Source organism: Brachycentrus maculatus, unplaced genomic scaffold (assembly GCF_059751285.1).
Source record: "Brachycentrus maculatus isolate JH-2025_06_01 unplaced genomic scaffold, ASM5975128v1 h1tg000119l, whole genome shotgun sequence".
NCBI classification, from domain to species: Eukaryota; Metazoa; Arthropoda; class Insecta; order Trichoptera; family Brachycentridae; genus Brachycentrus; species Brachycentrus maculatus.
In genome coordinates, this window is record NW_028280872.1 from 3,742,245 (window position 1) to 3,764,991 (window position 22,747).

General features: G+C 34.4%; 1 protein-coding gene across 1 annotated transcript in view; it reads right to left on the minus strand.

Moving 5' to 3' along the window:
• Window positions 1-22,747, minus strand: part of mbo (Nuclear pore complex protein Nup88) — a 182,958-nt gene that overhangs the window by 4,559 nt on the left and 155,652 nt on the right. Inside the window, exons 3-12 of the mRNA XM_088259693.1 lie at window positions 15,337-15,456; window positions 14,545-14,778; window positions 13,070-13,241; window positions 12,347-12,484; window positions 10,894-10,999; window positions 9,987-10,246; window positions 9,130-9,243; window positions 7,164-7,396; window positions 6,065-6,224; window positions 49-137 (exon numbers count right to left, since the gene is read on the minus strand). Coding sequence (XP_088115819.1) covers window positions 49-137; window positions 6,065-6,224; window positions 7,164-7,396; window positions 9,130-9,243; window positions 9,987-10,246; window positions 10,894-10,999; window positions 12,347-12,484; window positions 13,070-13,241; window positions 14,545-14,778; window positions 15,337-15,456 — 1,626 coding nt within the window. The remainder of the gene's footprint in view (window positions 1-48; window positions 138-6,064; window positions 6,225-7,163; window positions 7,397-9,129; window positions 9,244-9,986; window positions 10,247-10,893; window positions 11,000-12,346; window positions 12,485-13,069; window positions 13,242-14,544; window positions 14,779-15,336; window positions 15,457-22,747) is intronic.

The window sequence follows — 22,747 nt, forward strand, 5'->3', positions numbered from 1 at the left end:
TAAAACTAATTACACAAAACTAAAAACACATATAAAGGTAAATCTTACTGCGCCTCCAAGGTAGATTTGAACAACTGTGTGTGATTATTTCCCAGAGGAACAATTGCCTTTAACTTGCTGGAATCCCATTTTTTCATCTGTAAAAAAACAAAGGCTTATTTTTATTTTCTTAAAATATGCCGATAATTTTTAAAATTATAACACATGATTGCGGGGTGCCTTCGTGCGCCAATTACGAGAACATTGAATTGAATCGATTGAATGCTGTAAGGTGTAAATCAAAACAATGCGGTGTTATAATTTATATTTGAAGCACTAACATTGTGATTATCCATTTTATAAATAAAATGTAACCTTGTTTTAAAATCGCTATAAATATATTATAATAACTTAATTATAATGTCAAGACTGATTAATAGTCATGATAAAGAAGCGGTTAGCTTCGAAACCGGTAGATATTATAATTAAGTTATAATGATATATATATATATATATATATATATATATATATATATATATATAAATATATATATATATATATATATATATAAATATATATATATATATATATATATATATATATATATATATATATATATATATATATATATATATATATATATATAAATATATATATATATATATATACATATATATATATATATATATATATATATATATATAAATATATATATATATATATATATATATATATATATATATATATATATATGTAATAAAATAACTAGGTACCTACCTATACATTTTATTAAGTACTTACAAAAAGTACCTACATAAAACAGTTCTACCACCAGATGCCGCATGCGTCGCTCACAATAAAACAAAAGACTTCCGATAATATTATTAACTGTCAGAATCAGATAGATAGATAGATAGATAGATATAAAAATTATTATAAAGATAAATTAAGAATAAACTTTAATTATAAACTTTAATTACAAAGCAACACATTGTTTATTTTATTATTATACACCCACTTTACATATTATTTACACTTAATTTTCAAAAGGAAAATATTACCACGTTATAAAACGACAATAAAAGTTTATTCTCAATTAATCTTTACAATAATTTTTATATCTATCTGATTCTGACAGTTAATAATATTATATTTTTTCTATCGGATCTCTTTTGTTTAATTCTGTGCGACGCATGCGACATCTGTGGTAGAACTGTTTTATAATATGTAGGTACTTTTTGTAAGTACTTAATAAAATGTATAGGTAGGTACCTAGTTATTTTATTACATCTCCCCCCTTGGGGAAGAAAATTCATAGTAAAATTTTCACTCGTCCTCCGGATCATCTCCTTGAAGTGAAGGGACTGGTATAAGTTTAGTGATATGATAAAGGTTTGATTTTATTTTTTTGTGACCTGTATCAATTCTGTATATTGAGTTAGAAATTTTTTCAATAATTTTATAAGGTCCAATTTTTAGTTCATCCAATTTTTTTCTGTTTAGCTTGTTTCCATTTTCCACATACACCATGTCTCCTACGTTGAATTCGCAGCCTATTCTATTTTTGTCAAATAATGTTTTATTGTAATTATGTGATTTTATTGTATTTTCAAGCGCTATTTGCCTGTCTCTAATCCAGTCATTATTAGATTTTCCTTGTTTTAATTCGTTGGGTAAAATATTTACATCTGTACCATATAAAAGATAACTTGGGGAAAAGTCAGTGACTGAGTGATTAGTATTATTATATTTACTAACACATTCTTGAGCTATTGTGGTCCATGCTCTTCTTTTCCCTTTTTCATTTATTTTGCATCTGATTTTGTTCACCAATGTTTGATTCAGCCTTTCATTTAGGCCATTTGAGAATGGTGCATTTACTGCAGTGAAGATTATTGGGATCCGCTTGTCATTTAAGAATTCCTTGAATTCTTTCGAGTTTATTCCTGGGTATTGGTCGGTGAGAAGCATACCAATATCCTCGGTTTCTGTTATTTTCATGACTAGTTTTATAAAATCATTTGCATTCTGAGTTTTCGAGGTTAAAATAAATGCGTATCTTGTAAAGTGATCCACTAAGAGATGTAGATATTTTTTTGTTGATCTTGAACCTCCTAAACCTCCAATTGTGTCTAAAGATATTATTTCAAAAGATCAGAATAAAAATGAAGACATACAAATAACACAGAAACAGTGCTTGAAAAATGAAAATAAAAATAAAGTAGAAAAAACTTCTACGAAAGATGAAATAAAATATACTCCAGGAAAGAAGAATTTAGAAGTAGATTGTCTAAGCCGGAATCCAGTTTTAGAATCGAATAAAAATGCAGATGAACAATTAAAAGTTGTACATTTGGTTATATTAGAAGATACTTTAAGAGATCTGAATAAAAATGAAGGAATTCAAAAGAAAAAAACAAATGGATTGAGAAAAACTGTGTCTACTTTAAAAGGGTCAAGAAAAAAAAAATACAAAAAAAGAAAGAAAGAAAAAAGAACGGAAAAAAAGAAAGAAAGAAAAAAAAAAACAAGAAAGAAAAAAAGTCAAAACCAGTCCCTTCACTACAAGAAGATGATCCGGAGGACGAGTGAAAATTTTACTATGAATTTTCATCCCCAAGGGGGGAGATGTAATAAAATAACTAGGTACCTACCTATACATTTTATTAAGTACTTACAAAAAGTACCTACATAAAACAGTTCTACCACCAGATGCCGCATGCGTCGCTCACAATAAAACAAAAGACTTCCGATAATATTATTAACTGTCAGAATCAGATAGATAGATAGATAGATAGATATAAAAATTATTATAAAGATAAATTAAGAATAAACTTTAATTATAAACTTTAATTACAAAGCAACACATTGTTTATTTTATTATTATACACCCACTTTACATATTATTTACACTTAATTTTCAAAAGGAAAATATTACCACGTTATAAAACGACAATAAAAGTTTATTCTCAATTAATCTTTACAATAATTTTTATATCTATCTGATTCTGACAGTTAATAATATTATATTTTTTCTATCGGATCTCTTTTGTTTAATTCTGTGCGACGCATGCGACATCTGTGGTAGAACTGTTTTATAATATGTAGGTACTTTTTGTAAGTACTTAATAAAATGTATAGGTAGGTACCTAGTTATTTTATTACATCTCCCCCCTTGGGGAAGAAAATTCATAGTAAAATTTTCACTCGTCCTCCGGATCATCTCCTTGAAGTGAAGGGACTGGTATAAGTTTAGTGATATGATAAAGGTTTGATTTTATTTTTTTGTGACCTGTATCAATTCTGTATATTGAGTTAGAAATTTTTTCAATAATTTTATAAGGTCCAATTTTTAGTTCATCCAATTTTTTTCTGTTTAGCTTGTTTCCATTTTCCACATACACCATGTCTCCTACGTTGAATTCGCAGCCTATTCTATTTTTGTCAAATAATGTTTTATTGTAATTATGTGATTTTATTGTATTTTCAAGCGCTATTTGCCTGTCTCTAATCCAGTCATTATTAGATTTTCCTTGTTTTAATTCGTTGGGTAAAATATTTACATCTGTACCATATAAAAGATAACTTGGGGAAAAGTCAGTGACTGAGTGATTAGTATTATTATATTTACTAACACATTCTTGAGCTATTGTGGTCCATGCTCTTCTTTTCCCTTTTTCATTTATTTTGCATCTGATTTTGTTCACCAATGTTTGATTCAGCCTTTCATTTAGGCCATTTGAGAATGGTGCATTTACTGCAGTGAAGATTATTGGGATCCGCTTGTCATTTAAGAATTCCTTGAATTCTTTCGAGTTTATTCCTGGGTATTGGTCGGTGAGAAGCATACCAATATCCTCGGTTTCTGTTATTTTCATGACTAGTTTTATAAAATCATTTGCATTCTGAGTTTTCGAGGTTAAAATAAATGCGTATCTTGTAAAGTGATCCACTAAGAGATGTAGATATTTTTTTGTTGATCTTGAACCTCCTAAACCTCCAATTGTGTCTAAAGATATTATTTCAAAAGATCAGAATAAAAATGAAGACATACAAATAACACAGAAACAGTGCTTGAAAAATGAAAATAAAAATAAAGTAGAAAAAACTTCTACGAAAGATGAAATAAAATATACTCCAGGAAAGAAGAATTTAGAAGTAGATTGTCTAAGCCGGAATCCAGTTTTAGAATCGAATAAAAATGCAGATGAACAATTAAAAGTTGTACATTTGGTTATATTAGAAGATACTTTAAGAGATCTGAATAAAAATGAAGGAATTCAAAAGAAAAAAACAAATGGATTGAGAAAAACTGTGTCTACTTTAAAAGGGTCAAGAAAAAAAAAATACAAAAAAAGAAAGAAAGAAAAAAGAACGGAAAAAAAGAAAGAAAGAAAAAAAAAAACAAGAAAGAAAAAAAGTCAAAACCAGTCCCTTCACTACAAGAAGATGATCCGGAGGACGAGTGAAAATTTTACTATGAATTTTCATCCCCAAGGGGGGAGATGTAATAAAATAACTAGGTACCTACCTATACATTTTATTAAGTACTTACAAAAAGTACCTACATAAAACAGTTCTACCACCAGATGCCGCATGCGTCGCTCACAATAAAACAAAAGACTTCCGATAATATTATTAACTGTCAGAATCAGATAGATAGATAGATAGATAGATATAAAAATTATTATAAAGATAAATTAAGAATAAACTTTAATTATAAACTTTAATTACAAAGCAACACATTGTTTATTTTATTATTATACACCCACTTTACATATTATTTACACTTAATTTTCAAAAGGAAAATATTACCACGTTATATATATATATATATATATATATATATATATATATATATATATATATATATATATATATATATATATAAATATATATATATATACATATAGTGATTTTAAAACAAAGTTATAGTTTAGTTATAATGTGGTGTTAATTACATCGTTCATTTCATGAAGGAGAGGCGAACAGTTCTGCGCTTCACTTGGATATAAATAATAATAAAAACCCTTATCCGCACCAAATGGTGCATAGGGCACTGCTTCATATAAACGCAGTGTTATCTTGATCGTTTACACATGAAGGAAAGGTGATCAGCCCTCCGCTTCAGGTACCAGTCCAGGGTAATTATTAAATAAATATTACAGTGAAAAAATCACTTATATTTATTTAACCCCCCCTGGGAATCGACGGAGGCGGACTGGATATAGAAGTAATATATATTTAAGGGGATACAGGTGTCGTAAGTGAAGGAGCTTAGAGTGACAAGAAATTGATGCTTTACATGATAGGAAATGGAGGAAGATGGAAAGGGAGAAAAGCATGCAAAAGCTATGTACTAAAAGTTGCCTCTACCTTCAATAGTATTAGCATGTTCAAGTTGTTAAAATATCCTGCTAAAATATCCAAAAAAAATAACAATTTTGTATAATTTATAAAAGCGTCCTTTTTGTAAAAAGACATTTTTCAAATTACTTTTAACATTTTTTTGACCCCTCAAGGATGGAATACTAAAATACTGCGTTAACACATTTGAGATGGGTATTTTTTACGCCTGCGGACCACTGGCGATGGGATTTGATAATTATGCACACACGTTTAAGATCTTAACAAAGGATTGGTATAATATTCATATTAAAACATTGGAAAATTTCTTCTTTTCTGACTATGAAATAAGCCCAGCGCAGAAGGTAAAAATACCCTTCCCGTCCTTAACCTGTAAACCGGCCGAGACGCATAAATACGTCAAACGCAAACAATATCGGTTACGGCTAGGACATATGAATACGTCCTTGAAATATATGTTAATTATATTACATATATGGACGTATATTTTTCGAACAAGGGTATTAGTCATCCATACATGTCTCGACATGAATTTAAGACACAGAGTGAATCAGTATTTGCGCCTGTTACAAGTTGCGTAATAGAACAGCGGACCGCCCAGTTAACAGGTTAAGCATCAATCGACCGAACGTGGAGAAATACCTTTCTCGTTCGAAGTGTATTAATAAAGTAAAACTACATATATAAGAAATGACATGGACGTTACAAAAAGTTCACCTTTTCCTTGTGACAGATGACTTTGTACTTGATCTTGTCCAGTTCTAGCTTGAACTGCTTGATTCTCTGCACGGCTTGTGTGACTTCGACACCCATTTCCTTCTCTGCGAGGGATGGAACACTCTGTTTCTGTCGAAGAGCTCTCAGCACCTTGCTGCATCTGAAAATTTTATTGCCGTGTAATATTGATTGTCCTTGTCGTACTGAACACTCACCAAACTGTCTATTGGTCGGATGGGAGCAGTGTCGTGAGTTTCATATAGGCGCATGAGCAGTGCCTACCCTAAATAATATTTCTTTTTTCCTATTCATCATGATTAAGGATTGAGGCCCCTTTTGCTGCATACAAATGGATAGCCTCTCTCCATTTGGTATGATCCCGTATCATCCTCGGGGCTTCCTTCTACCTTGCCAGACACTAATGTATACGGTTTGAAAGGATATTTTTCTAGGGGATTATTTTCTCAACAATGTCAACAGCAAAATCTCAAGTAAAAAATAATTACAATATTCAACATTTTCAATTTAAGTTTTACTAAGTTTACCAATAGTGGTATTTACCAGGTAAACTTTAAATTAAAAACAGATAGATATTAACACAATGTGACTGTCAAATCAATGAATGAAACAATATTTTTTACACTTGGACAAGAGAAATTGAGGTTCGAATTTTGGGTACTCTGTTGTACCAAACAATATTTGGTACAAGGGTTAAAACTTTGTACCAAATGTGCTCTAGTAATTATCGAAGGTGTAACAGAGTGTGTTCCAAATGCATGGTGGTAATTATCAAAGGCGTCATAAATTGTGTGCCAAATTTGCGGTGATTATCGAAGGTGTCACAAGGCTGTGTGCCAAATGTGCGGTGGTAATTATCAAAGGGGTCATGTGCCAAATATGCGGTGATAAATATCAAAAGTGTTACAGGCTTGTGCCAAATATGCATGGAAAATTATCGAAAGTGTTACAGGTTGTGTACCAAATGTGCGGTGAAAATTATCAAAGACGTCACAGAATTTGTGTCAACCTTACTATTATTGATTGCTACAGTTTGTCAAATTTGGGTTCAACATGTTAAATTACCCTCTCCCTGCCCTACCTCTGGTTGAGTTCCTGCTGCACCTCGGTGGCCCTCTTGACCTTCTCTCTTAGGCGCTGCCTGTCGGCCTCCGGAGCGTCTGCGCCCCCCGGCTGCCCGGCGGCGCGCACCTCGGCTAACTGGTGCGCCTTGAGCAGGCGCAACGTGCGCACGCGCTTGTCCAGCTCCTCGCGTGCGCGCTCCAGCTTGCTGAAGTATTCTGCGTAGAACACGTGCGTGGCGTGGATCAGCAACTGGAATTATACCAAATAGTTAGTACACATTGCTGAATAAGAATAAATTTGGATAATTTGTATGGCGCCATTTTCGCAAAATATTACTTCAAGGGCACTATGCTACCTCAAGGTGTTTTTTTGTTTTTCAAACAATGTTTTTCTCACAGTTGATTAGAGATGTGACTAATGGGTAACTATTACTTTTGTCGGTCACTCAACTGGGATAGTATTAGATATTTTTTGGATTATATTTCTTCGCAGTATGTTCTTGGTGTCAAATTTTTTAAATATTTTATTTGAGTTGGAAATACGCAATACGCAACCAAATTTCAGCACTGATTGGCATGATTAGCGTTAAGAGACCAAAAAACAAATTTCTTTTAAAGATTTCAGTTTATTGATTTTCATGTTTACCATATTTACCAGCTAAGGTTGATTAAGGGGAATAGCAATGTACAAAGTATTTTCATACATATTTTTTTGCCATAAACTCTTTACTAACATTTATAAAATGAAGTAAGAAATGCTGTTAATATTACTAGTGATAAAAGCAAATTATATTTAACACAACATTTAAAAGAAATTGTTTGAAAAATCACAACATAAAAGATACCTAGTGATTTTAAAATAAAGTTTTTAAAAGGTAAATCAAAAAGTGCTTCAAATATGAACCCTTTGAAAGAGTTTAGCAAAAAATAAAAGTTGATTTGAAAAATGCAAATTTTCCATAAGAAAAAAGTATTTTATAAAATTCCTTTTATTTACTTTCATTTGTTTACTTTAGTCCATGGCTTGCAAAAGCTATGGACTATAGTCGATTTACGCGTCCAAAGGGTTAGTTACAATCCTCAATAGTTCATAATCGATTTTTGTCACGATGTTAGTTTATTGGCTAGTAAATTAATATGAAAAATCACAAGACTATCGATAACATTCTTATGAAATCTGTAGAGAACTAAGGAAGTATTAAGGTTTAAACTTTAAATATATGAATAAAACGAAAAACAAACGTTCGCATCCATCATCAAATTTCCGTCATCAAACGACGTCATATGGTTTATTGTCTTTGGTTTATAGAGCTGTAATAGTAGTTGTGTTGATTGTTTGTTTACCACTACACTACCATATTTGTTATCATTATCAACTTACGAAAACAACGTATTTATGAAAGCGAATTTTCCAAAAGAAAATAATGAATGAAAATATTGATTATATCGGCTGTTAAAAACACAAAACGAGTCTAATATAATCCTTTATAGGTTGAGTATGTTAAATTAGATATTCCTCCCGTCTGACAATGATTCATTCTAAATATATATGTACTAATTTTTACAACAATATCAAAAACTGCAAACTAAAAGAAATCACCAATATGTTGTATAGTAACATAATCAAAATTTCATTCTTAGCATTTTCAATAAGCTTCTGACATGAAAAGAGTCACCACTATAGCTGCCTAGCTTCCTACCTTGCTAGAGGTCCTGGGTTCGATTGCCAGTCAGGTCGAAATAAATATCAGGGATTTTTCACTATGATATTGATTTATCTAGATGTCTCATGCGGAATGAATGGTTTTCCTCCTAAAATCATCTAGAGAGATCAATAGGGTCTCTGGAATAAGAGTTGTGTAGCACTCACAACAACATCACTGCATCTTGCATGGACCTCTTCCATACACATTCATTCATTTCATCTGGTGGTAGTCACACTCGAAAGAAAGATACGTTTACAGGTAAAATTTGTAAACTAACCTCGAAACATTCCTGCGCTTGTGGTTCCGTCTGGGTTGCCATCTTCAGTAGCGGTTGTGACATGTCATGCTTCAGTATCTGGCAGATGTGCATGTCGAATGGTACTTTCTGCATCTGTAAACATGACACATGATATATTCATTTAAAAAATCCTGATAGTAAAAGGTTTTGTAACTTAACCCTTACTGGTCCAATGTCGAATCTCATTCGACATCGATTTTTTGCTCTTAGGTCTCATGTCAAATGTTATTCGACATTTTTTTCATCATCAGTATTATTTATTCAAATTCCAAGCTTACATTTTTGTCACTCGTATCTATTACAACAGTATGTGGAGCAGAGGACAAAAGATCTTTTCAATTGGAATATAACTTTCTACCTAGATTTTTTTTTTTAATTTAGGGGGACCGGAAAGATTAAAGACCTCGGATTCAAACATGTGATTTTTCCCTCTAATATTTATTAAATATTACCCTGGACTGGTACCTGAAGCGGAGGGTTGATCATCTTTACTTCATGTGTTAATAATGATCAAGGTGACACTGCGTTTATATGATGCAGTGCCCTATGCACCATGGATAGTGCGGATGGGGGTTTAAAGAAGAAAAATTGTAGTAAAGTATATATTAGATTGTGCATATTGAGGCTGTGACTGTGTGGGATTTTTTTTTCATTTAAATACTGTCAAACTTAGATATAAGAAAATCTCTTCATAAGGGAAAAATGACCCATTTATGTAACAAATGTAACATTTTTGTAATAAATCACCTCAAGGGCGCTTATTGTATTATTCCTGACATGTTTTTGAGTCTAAGTTTCATGTAAAATAAACCAAACGACGAGTACAGGTGCCTCACCTCCTTCAAGGAGGCCGAGAGCTGGCCCCCGCGGGGGTCCCGGGCGGAGTGGCGCGGGTCCGCCAGCAGCTGCGCGTGCCCGGGCGCCAGGGCTCGGCCCAGCAGCTGCCCGCCGCCCAGCAGCGCCCAGGCCGCGTGCGGGGCGTAGGACACGGCCAGCCCCAGGGGCGGGTGGGGCTCGCAGCCCCTGCTCTTGGTGCACACCGAGTACTCAGCCGTGCTCGGCTGGCTCAGCGACGGCAGGAGCATGCTGATGTCGCCTGGAAAAGTGGACATATCGTACTTTAGAAGTTAGATATCGTATACAGTGAAACCTCTATCTATCGTTTTTAAAGGGACCTATTGAAATAAACTATGAATGCGGGATAAAGAAGTCAATACACAAGGATAAACGATTGAGTAAAAATACCGTCCTCTCAATCTGCATAACCATTGGTAGATTGAAATTTTAAGAATACAAGTTTTAGATGTAAATAAATGTATTTATTAAAAAAAAATACAAAGTTGAACACAACCCAAAGATCTTCAGACCTCTTTTTCTGTATCCATCACACAAGCTTTTGATAGTCTGTATCCTGTTGAAATATTGAAATATTGTCGAATATTGTTGTCGAAAGTCGTTTATTGTTTCACATTGAAATATTAGAATATAAATATGGAAAAAACATTCAGGTTTTACCTTAAAAGATCTGTTGCACGGTAAAAAGTTCAATAAGTGGCTTGATATTTATTTTTAATACAAATCATTATATTCTTAAACATTAAAAACGATCTCCTGAACAATCAAGTTTTTTGATATATACGTTGTTGAAAGGAGTGAGCGATATAACAAATCGCTCAACATATGATTTTTTCAAAACCCCTTGCGATTTGTTACATCAAGGTTCCAGTATATTTATTTCCTTACCATCATTTCCATCAAAGAATGCTTCCAGCTGATTGACTATCGGGACAGTGATAATGTGTACTCCAGTCTCGTGTGTACAGAAGTACCTATTCTTTACGCCTTCATCCTGCAAGGGACATTCACACAGATAAGTCAAATAACGTCCAAATACAGATACGTTTACCATTTTTGGCTGATGAGTAAAACGGTTGGCATTCAATAATGAACATATCAATGCGTTTGTAGTTAGCACGTTGGCGTGTGACACATGCGCCAGGGACGTACATCTGAAATTCCCCCAATGCAGGATATGCGCTAGGCGCGATGGCTGATAACATTGGGTCAAATGGCTTAGAAGTATAATTGCATAGTTTTTTTTAATACATAAGGGTGTTAGTTGAAGTTTGCCGGTTTTACTCATAGATGTCGCTAGAGATATGTATACATTTCTATGATTTGGCATCTTTGTCATATTTTTCTATGGACATTAACCTTAAAAAATACACAAATTACATTCTGCCAAAATAGTCAAAATAGTTCTGTCATAGTTGTTTACCTTAGTGAATATGTCGAGTTTCGTTCCAAGTAAATCGCATTTGCGGCATTCGTTGCTTTTCTTATTTCATCAACAAAAAAAAAGCAGTTGAAGCTCATCAGTTGCTGGTAGAAACTTATGGTGAACATGCTCCAGTAATTAGAACATGTGAGACATGGTTTCGTCAATTTAAAAGTGGAGATTTCGATTTAACAGACAATGACCATCCTGGTGCAACGAAAAAGTTCGAAGACGAGGAATTGCAGGCGTTATTGGATAAAGACCCAACCCAATCGCATAAAAATACGGGCAAAACGAACGCAAATCTGATGAATTTAAGTTGTTTATCAATTATACCTGTCATTGGTTGGTGAAGTGATGTTCATGACAGATTCATTGGTAAATCATTATGGCAAAATACACACAAGGTTAAATACTTATATTATTAACATTATTGTAAAAAAATAAATAAGTAAAAATGACTAACCACTGAGTAAATGCTTTAAATATGAATAGTATTGAGAATATTATAATGGCGAGTATGGCCTTAAAAGCAAATCATTATAAAAAACCACCAAAAAAATATAGAATCACTTCCCTAAACATATACTTCATCATCAAAAATGTAACCTCGGCTCGTAACGCATGTCTGTGGTAAAAACTTCAGTGCATGTTGGTCTTCGGGTCGGGTAGTTTTAAGTGGTGAATGGTACTATGGTGATGAAGGGTGATATTGTTTGCATGCTGTGTTAGTGATTGTCCTGACGAAGAGACGGGTACGTCTCGAAACCGGTAGACGTAAAAATCTCGGTGAGTGGTTATATACTAATATTATTAACATTTTTGTAAAAACATAAATAAGTAAAAATGACTAACCACAAAGTAAATGCTTTAAATATGAATAATATTGAGAATAAAGCAAAATACGATTATACTCACTGGAGTCAGGTATATGGGACAGGAGTAACTGGGATCTGTGTCACTCAGACTCAACCCCAAATCTAATTCTATGGCCTCGACGACGTATAAAGATTGATTCTGTGTTAGAGAAGTGTTTTGATTGTGGCTCAGGTTGATCTGCAAAGGAAAACATATGAAATAATCAAATGTTCTTTTTCTATTTCCCATTATACGCGTCCTTGAGTTCTTCACCCCTCAATCTTTCCTTGTATGATTAGGTGGAGAAGACAATATATTTCATTTCTCATGACGTGTCCGCAGTACATCAGCTTTCTCTGCTTGATGGTTGGTAGGAGGTCCTTATTGGTATTCATCCGTCTGAGGACCTCTAGGTTGGTGACCCGATCACGCCATGAAACTCGAAACTGCGATAGAGACCCATTTCAAACGCCTCTATTCGGTTTTCCAGTGCCTGTGTGAGTGTCCATCTCTTCATTGAAAGCAATTGGGAAGACATAGCACTTCAACAAACGTTTTCGAAGTTCAAGGTTTAAGTTTCGGGAAAAAAACACTTAATTCATTTTGGCATTAATACTATAAATATAGTATTAATCAGTCTTGATAAAGAAGCGGTTAGCTTCGACACCGGTAGACATTATAATTAAGTTATAATAAAATATTTATAGTGATTTTAAAACAAAGTTACATTTTAATTATATTCACAAAGTTAGTCCTTCAAATATAAATTATATAAGAGCATACCCTTTCATTATCCTGTTCATCCGGGAGCAGCACGCAGTGGTACAGGGTGCCCCCGCAGGTGGCCACGCAGACCAGGTGAGAGCCCAGAGAGAGGATGGAGCAGGACTCCACGCCGTAGTTGTCGTCGGCAGGGGGGTACATGGGCAGGGGGCCTTGGACCTTGGGGATTGTGCTGAAAAGGAGCAAATAACCATATAAAGCAAATGAGCAAATGCTGAGAAATTCCTGATTGGCCCACACTAGATTATCCCTCCTGTCCTCAACACAGATTCAAATAAAAACATATTAAATTAGCTGGAAGAAACAAAAATCCACTAAATGATCTATAAACCTTGTACATAATTAGCAAGGTAAATAATAAATGCAATTTCCATAAAAAAAAACATACAAAGCATCTTATTTTTTTGACATCTCAACATAGATGAAGAAGAATATGGAATCTGGGCATTTACGGGGATTACGACCATCATAGGCAAAATAGCGAAAATTCTAGTGATTTTTGTACAATGTTTCAAAATTGGATAGTATATATAGAAATTCCAAGAATTTGGGTAGTGTGGTTGTCAATCATGGGTAGAATTGGTGAATGTTACGCGTTGGTGTAAAGTGATCACTTAGACCAGCCTTTGACGGTCTTAAGCCCCGTAAATGCCCAGACTTCGGTATTCTTCTTCATCAATGTTGAGATGTTGAAAAATAAATCATAATATAACTCCTGATATAATCCAGATTTGTGAACAAGTATTTTGACACACTCAAAATTTATGTAGCTGGGTGATAATGCCCTCTAATGCTGTGGATATGCCGCACTTGTTTTTTACATTTTGTTTAATTATTAATTTTTTAAATTATAGCGGAGTGAATTTATTTGGAGAAATCATAGACTGTGAAAAACGATATGTACATAATTGGTATATTTTTTCTACAAATATATATGGAAAAATGTGTCATATTGGACTCACGCCTGAAGTTCTTCATCTAACCCACATCCGCACCCAATGGTGCGTAGGACTGCATTGAATTGACGCAGTGTTATCTTGATCGTTACTTACATGAAGGCAAGGTGATCACTCTTGCGCTTCAGCTCTGCTATTCTCTTCTATACCGTAAGACATAAATACATGTAATTAAAAAATACATCTGCAAAAAAAGAAGCACATCTGGCAAGAGTCTACGAAATGGAATAAGGAACACTAGGATAAGGGAAATATGCGAGATAGAAGATGTCGTTAGGTGGGGAAGGCAACGAAGGAGACAATGGTATGCGCATGTGAGGAGAATGGAACCATCCAGACTCCCCCACATTGCGCTGCACGGTTAACCCCAAGGTAGACGAATCGCGGGCAGACCAACAAAGAGATGGATTGACAGCTAGGAAACAGCATCGCAGGAGGCTAATCCCTCTTTAAAACAGGCCATAAAGCCTACACAAAGCAGAAGAAGAAGAAGAAAAAAAATATACTTAAAAAAATTACCCATCACTTTCAATAAGCATATCCACAATGCACACGTCACCATTGCCCCTCAGCACGAGAGCTGGCCACACGAGCGCCTTGCCCTCAGAAGCCCTGGCCGTGCGCGGAGGGGGCAGCGCGAAGGCCACGCTGGCCTCCCCGAGCGCGGGGCCCAGGCGCAGGCAGGGCGCGGGGGCGCAGCGCCGCCCGAGCGGCAGCACGCGGACACAACGCCCGTCAGACACGTCGTATATCCTGGAAATGAGTAAAAATGAATGAGTGGTCTTAGTATACCCTGAAAATAACTTCAATGAATATGAGTGGCCCTGAAAACAACTAACAATGAATATAAATGGTCCTAGTATACCCTGAGTGAGTATGAGTGGTCCTTATATACCCTGAAAACAACTAAAGATGAATGTAAGCGATCCTAGTATATCCTGAAAACAACTGATAATGAACATGAGTGGTCCTAGTATATACTTAAAATAACTAAAAATGAATATGAGTGCTATAGTTTAATATCCTAGTATATTCTGAAAACAACTAATGATGAATATAAATGGTCCTAGTATACCCTGAGTGAGTATGAGTGGTCCTAATATACCCTGAAAACAAGTCAAAATGAATATGAGTGGTATAGTATAATATTCTAGTACATTCTGAAAACAACTAACAATGAATATGAGTGGTCCTAATACATCTTGAAAACACCTAACAATGAATATGAGTGATCCTAGTATATCCTGAAAACAACTATACTAACGTCAGTAACGGACTCAATGTAAAACTGCCTTCATGGATGTCACTGACCTGAACGTGTTGTCAGACACCAAGATGATGAGGTGAGTATCGGTGTCGGAGCCAGGATGCCAGCCCACCTGGTAGATCTCCGACTGGGTCATAAACAGTCTCTCGTCCAAACTTTGTGTCCTGGAAATAAAAATACAAAACGTGTTATTTTCAAATCACCAAAAATACTTGTTCCTTGAAAATGGATCTTATTCCGTAGAACTTATACTTGAACTTTGATGTGTTACTTGAGCCCAGTACAAAAAAAATTAAATCTGTATTTGGTATACAATAATGAACGTATCGACATGATTCATTGATTCCCTGACAGGTGACACTTATTGTCACAATACTTCAATCGATACTACGATCTAAATATTTTCTTTTGTACTGGGCTCAAGTAACACATCAAAGTTCAAGTAGCCCCGTACGGTACATAAAAATATGATTATATACGCCTCCAGTTGTAGTGTAATGTCACCATTGTAAACAATGGCAGCATAGTAGCCAAATGCGGTAACCTGCATTTGGCTACTATGCTGGAGGGCCCGGGTTCAATTTCCAGGGGGGTCAAAATAAATATATATTTTTTCACAATAAAATTTATTCAACATTACATTTGTTTGATATTTTAACATAGACAAATATGAATGTGGGATTCTGGGTATTTACAAGATTTACGACTCGACATACGACAGGTCATAAGCCCTGTCACATTGGCTGGTTCTATTTCATCTATGTTGGGCTGTCAAAAAAATGTAAAAAAATAACTGGAGAAAGCCCAGATCTGTGAAAAAGTATTTGGACACACTCTAAAAATATATTTAAATTTTTTTTTAACCCCTTGCGTTTCAAAATTCTTTTCTTTTCAAAACCATATATTTATTTGGAAGAAAAAAAAATTTCAATTAAAAAAAGCAAAAAATATAATTACGTTAAATGTGACCTGGGTTTAAAGAAAATATAGTTGCGATTTATCGTATATCGGGCCCAAATAATTTCGTATAATTTATTTAGTACCATTTTTGTAAAAAAATTATATACGCTAAAATCGTAATTTCAAAACACATTTTGAAAAATGCATTTTCCCGCCTTATCGTAGATAAATATACAAAGTCGGCAATACATATTTGCAGCTATAATTTGTGCATATTTCCCGCGCTGTGTTTTTGCGGTGTTTGTTTTTGGCACACGTTTCATTTTTAATTTCCATCTTGTATGTCTTCCGCCGCTGCGGCCGATCCCAGACGTCATAATAATTACGAAAACTTTTTACCCCGTTTTTTTCGTTATAACGACTTATTAATAAAACGACCCAGCATCCACATCTCTAATAATCGTAAATTAAAAAATAAATAGTTTTTTATGAAAATAAATGAAACTCAAACATTGTTTTTCATTAGTTGTACTTTTAGTACTATTTTTCCCACCGGTTTCAACAAGCACTTTGACTTCTTCAGGGATGGATACGTACGAAACTTAAAACGGAGAAATATTGATAGTGAGTAGGAAAGGAGTGGTTTATTAAGTGGGGTTTGAAGTAAGAAGGGATGGAGGCGTGGAAGTTATATTATTATTATTTCTAGGAAAAGGTAAACTATTTAAAAAAAAATATATTTACTTATAGTTTTTCATAATGTTTAAAATTTGTTTTACTATTTTATTTTATTTCCAAACTCTCTAATTATACGACTTGACTTTTTTTATTTAATGCTTTATTTTTATGCCATTTCAAAAATTATAAAATGACTATATCGTAGTCATACCGGAGAAAGTGACCAAAAGCATTTTTTAAAAAAAAAAACGTGATCATTGACTATTTGATAACTTACTAGCCTAATATTGCCCTGAAAAATCCTAAAAGCATTTTAAACTTGGAAGTATAATATATTGACTTGTTAAAATGACTAACTACATTGATGTTTATTTTCTTGCCAAGCAAAAGTGACTTCAATGGCCCTCCTGAACATTTTACGTTTTGTTAGTTGGTCACTTTCTTCTGTATGACTACGATATAGTAATTTTATAATTTTAGACAACGATATATTCAAAATGCGTTCAGAAAATATTTTAAATTATTATTTAGATGGTTATCGAAACCGGTTGAAAAAATAACACCAAAAACTTGATATTAAATGTAGGTTTACGAGTATTTCAGCAACTAACTAACAATCAAGCTGCTTCTCCGCACGCATAGAGAGAATAAAATACCACATCAATATGTTTTTACTAACAATCTTTGCCTCTTTCACATTTATGAATCTCCTCATACATACCCGCCTATTACTTTGACTCCTGAGCTGACCCCTTTCAAGTATTTGAAATACTTGATCATATGATTATAATTATGATAACGATCATGCCAAGTTTTGCTAAGATTTTGTTGCTATTAAGCTATCTTTTTTATTCTTCCAGTACCCTTTATTAAAACCTAAAATAAAATGTGTACCCACACACATGCCATGCAAAGGCATCTTTGTTTGTATTAATACAATGGAATAATTTTCTACTTGTAAATATTGGCTAAGAAAATATATGTGGCGAATGTGAGAGGGAAAACAGAACGAGGACGACCGAAAAAGACATGGCACGATCAGATCACTCAGAACCTAAAATCTGGCGGTGTCAAAAGTCTGCGTAATCGGAAGGCATGTATGACTAGATGCATGGAGTCGAGGAGTGTATGTCAGGACAGAAGAGTGTGGCGTTCCATCCTCTCTGCCTACGGTCTAAACGGTGTGATGGTAGTAGTAGTAGTAGTAGTAAATATTTTGAATGCAATTTAAAAAAAAGGCGTTAAAAAACCTTAAAGAGTTCCACTATTAATATTTTAGCGAAATGGCTGATGGTCCGGCCGGCGCTGGGCTCAGCTGTCATTTTTTTACTCCGCGCTCGACTTTTCCCGAAGGCGCCATTATGGGGAATTTGTTCAGCGGGCCGACGGAGTCGCGCTCCACAGTATTATACATTCGGTATTAGGATCAGCCCCGGCGCCGCCCCATATTAGGGCAGGTCGTCTCTAAAGGTATTATTATACCTAGTAAAATATCGCGAAAATAGCGTATTTTCACCAACGGTTCTGACCGCTTCTGCAGTATGGTAATAAAGACACAAAATTTTGAGTGTGTCCAAATCCATGTGGACTAATATATCAAAAGCGGCATATATTTTTTTTTAGAAGGAATAACCCGCAAAGGTTTGTCTGCAGGTAGGATAGTAAGGATAGGGAAGGTAAATGTCAAAAACACATCACAAACTCGCAGACCAATTGAAAATAAATCTTTCTTGAATTTATTTTGCAATTGGTGGGAATCGAATCCGCGATGCCAGTTTCGCAGTCGAGCATCTACCCAACAACGCCACGGTGCCTGTCAATGAAAATCATGTTTTCAGTCGTCTGTCAGAATGTAAAATAATTCGGTTACGATCGTGGTCACGTAATGCTATGTTTCATTAGGTTCTTCTAACCCTTATTCGTAACCAGTGGTGCATAGGGCACTGCATCGTATTGACGCAGTGTTATCATGATCGTTACTTACATGAAGGCAAGTTGATCACTCTTGCGCTTCAGAGACCAGTCCAGGGTAATATTATATAAATATTAAAGAGTGTAAAATATCTAATATTTATATTCACTCCTCCCTGGGAATCGGACCTGGAACCTGCAGCATGGCAGTCGAGCGTGTTGACCATTGCACTGCGGAGGCGGACAGAAGGTTAGGTTGGGTTAGAATAATTCTTCTTCATCTATGTTGAGATTTCAAAAAAATATAAAAATAACTCCTGGAGTGAGATGAAGTGGAGAAAACCCCGATTTGTGAACAAATAAATACTTGACAGACTCAAAATGCTGTGTATTACATTTTAATTTTTATTGATCAAACAAATTTGCATTAGAAAAAAACATGCAAATCCCATCTTTGCATACGTGATATAATTTATTCATACATAATAAAAACTAATACGGTATGTGTCCTGTAATCCGGGCTTCCTAGGCGCGGGGGGTGGGGGAGGGAGGGGGGGGTAGGGTGTCGTCAGCATATGTAAAATGTACAAAAAATAGCGCGCGATGCATACGAATTCCGTCTTAATGACGGTCCGAGCACTCACTGGCCAGCTTCCCCCCCCCAGGCAAAGCGACTCACGTACGCCGGATCATAAACATATCTTGTGATTTATCTCACACGACGTAAAACACGGTGAAATCTTTGTAAAATTAGTGCTTAAAACGATTGTGATAATGACAGATTTTAAAAAGATGAGAAATAAAAATATCGCTAAATAAATAAAAAATATCGCTCACTTTAACGTCATCTATCAAAAATCGCCAATTTTCAGTTGTGCATGTTTTCGGAATGCCTAGAAAATGTACTATATCCAAGAAAAAGCAACGTACTTTCAACTTAATATTTACCCGCTACAGGGCAGAAAGTGTTGTTTTAGCAGTTTGAAGAAAAGGTATTGATTAATTATTTTTTTTAAACATACTAAATATTTTTCATATGGAGAAAAAACCCTCAGGTTTCACCTAAAAAGATCTGTTGCACAGTAAAAAGTTCAATAAGTGGCTTGATATTTATTTTTAATACATTTCATTATATTCTTAAACTTTAAAAACGATCTCCTGAAATATACAAGTTTTTTGATGTATGACGTTGTTAAAAGGAGTGAGCGATATGGGATCGAATGCAGAGCGGACACCGCAGTAACAAGAAACGCGCTAAGAGTGTCAGAAATAAAGATTTTAAGAAGCATACTTCTTATTCTTCCTTCTTATAGATCCTCGAATCTGTCTGTTACGTTATCCATCTCTTGTGACGTGGACTGGCAGCTGTCACGCCATCGCTTTGGAGGTCTTCCAGGTGAACTTCTTCTACAGGTGTTCTCTTGCAGAGAAATTTGGGCCAGTCTATTTTCTTGCATTCTATTGACATGGGCATTCCAGAATCGTCGTCGCTGTCTTGCCCATCTGACTATATATCCTCCGTACTATACATTTCCCGAATTTCCGTATTCCTTATTCGGTATCTAAACGTGTTTCCGGTCATACAGCTCAATGTACTCATTTCTGAAGTTCTTAGAAGAGATTTGGTTCTCGCTGTGCTCTGGTCTCTATCCCATATATTTTTTACAAAAATAAAAATCAGAGCTCCAAATGAATATTAAAAAAACAAAAAATCCATCATAAAAAGAAATGTATTTAACAGAAGTCTGGATAGCAGTAATTTTTTCGAGTATATATATTTGCAGTGACGTTAGCTTACGTCATACGAGTGCAGCCATTGGGAGTAGAATTCTCTAGTGATTTGGTCTGTAACATCTTTAAATACTAGCTTAAAAATCGGAAGCTTTGAGAGGGATTTTGAGCCCAGAGTGCTTTCACGTGAATTTCACGTGACTTTTAAGCAATCATTTGAAAGGTGCGTGATTTTTTTTGGATAGGAAAACTACAAACAATATAAAAGAAATTTTAAGAAAATTTTGTCCATCTCCATAGTGTAGTGGTAACCGCGTTTGCCTAGCTTGCTAAGGTTCCGTACTCGATTCTCAGGGGGTCAAAATAAGTACGAGTGTAATAACAAAATAATATTGATTTGATATATCCCTGGGCTGGTACCTGAGACGTAGGACTGATCACCTTGTCTTTATGTAAATAACAATCAATATACGTTAATGCGATGTAGTGCCCGATGCGCCATTTGGTGCGAATAAGGGTCAGACCAATATATTAATGAATAACACCAAAAATACACAATATTAATAAAGTAATTATATCTGAGTAAGAATTAGTAAATAAAATAAGTAAATTTTATTTTGAGAAATAAAAAGACTTTGTTTTTTGATCCACTCATACTTTTATTAACAACCAACTGGTTTCGGCAACAACCTGTTGCTCTCTTCCTAAGAGGGCAACAGGTTGTTGCCGAAACTAGTTGGTTGTTAGTAAAAATGTGAGCGGATCAAAAAATCAAGTCTTTTTATTTCTCAAAATAATATTTCAATAAGATCCACAAAGTTAATGCTTTCAATATTTAAAAAAAAAAAAAAAAAAAATTGTATTGTTTTATACATATTCATTTCCTACTTATCAACTATTCACAAATGGTTTACACAAAAATATGTATACTCATATTTTACGATATTTGAAAATGATGCAGAATGCATCGAAACACGTGTCACATAAAATTTTAATAAAAAGTGGTATTTACCAAGTAAAACTTACATAAATACAAAAAAGTACTATAAAGTTATTTTATTTGTTAGATGCATTTCATAATATGTAGCATTCGTCATTACATACATATAAGTATATGATTGTTATATTTATTTCTGATACTTTCACAAGCAAAAGGCAAAATGTATGGGAAAGGACGAAAAGAAATAAATAATACTGAATGTACGTTCACATACGAAAATAGTCGAAGGTTTGATGTAGGAGAGATGTTAAGAGGATTAAAAAGTAGAAAAAGGAATAGACCGTTAAAATATTACATTTTTAAAATACAGTGAAAAAGTATTTTGTAGAATTGATTTAAGTTTGTATTTTAGAATAAATAAATAAATAAACATAATGAGGTGTTATGATATGTGAGAGTTTCATCTACTTCTGACCCTTATACGCATCAAATGGTGCATAGGAAACTGTATAGAACCAATGCACTGTCACCTAGATCGTTAATTACATGAAGATAATAGTATTGTTAATAAATATTAGGGAATCGAACCTACGACCTTTAGGACGGTAGCCAAACGGAACAACCACAACACTACGGAAGTAGATATTTAAAGAGTTTATTAGGTAATTCATAGTGAAGTGGTTAGCGTGTTTGGCTACCATGCCGGGTTCCATTCCCAGGGGAGTCGAGCATTATCAAGCCATGGCAAGCATGATATCGCTTGAAAATTCATAATCTGAAAAAAGGCTTTTCGAATCGAGGCAGTTTTTCTTTTGCTTGTGGAACAATGGGGCGAGATTATAGAAAAGGGAAGGTTTCCCCATTAATTTTTCTTGTCAATGTGGGTTCGGTATTAAAATCGTAAAGGGTAGTATAATTTATTTAAACCGCACAAAGTGGAACGGGGTGGCGGTCATCCCTTATCGGTTTTTTACGCCATTGACCACTCGGGGTTAAAATTAATCGGGCGAGTCCTTACATACTGATGCGGCGATTTTTCATAAAATAAAATAAAGCCTTCAGGACGATTGTAATGGATTGATTTTCATTTTTTTCATAATTACATTAAAACATCGATATAACGGACGAATAGGGGGAAGGGTGTCCGTTACGGCCCAGTATACGATAAATGGGAACTTTATATTTTTTAAAATCTAGGTACCATTTGACGTACTTAAATTTCTTCTGAAAACACCGTTTTTGAATTAAAAAATACGTTATTCTTAAACATAATTATACGGTTGGGAAAAGAAAAA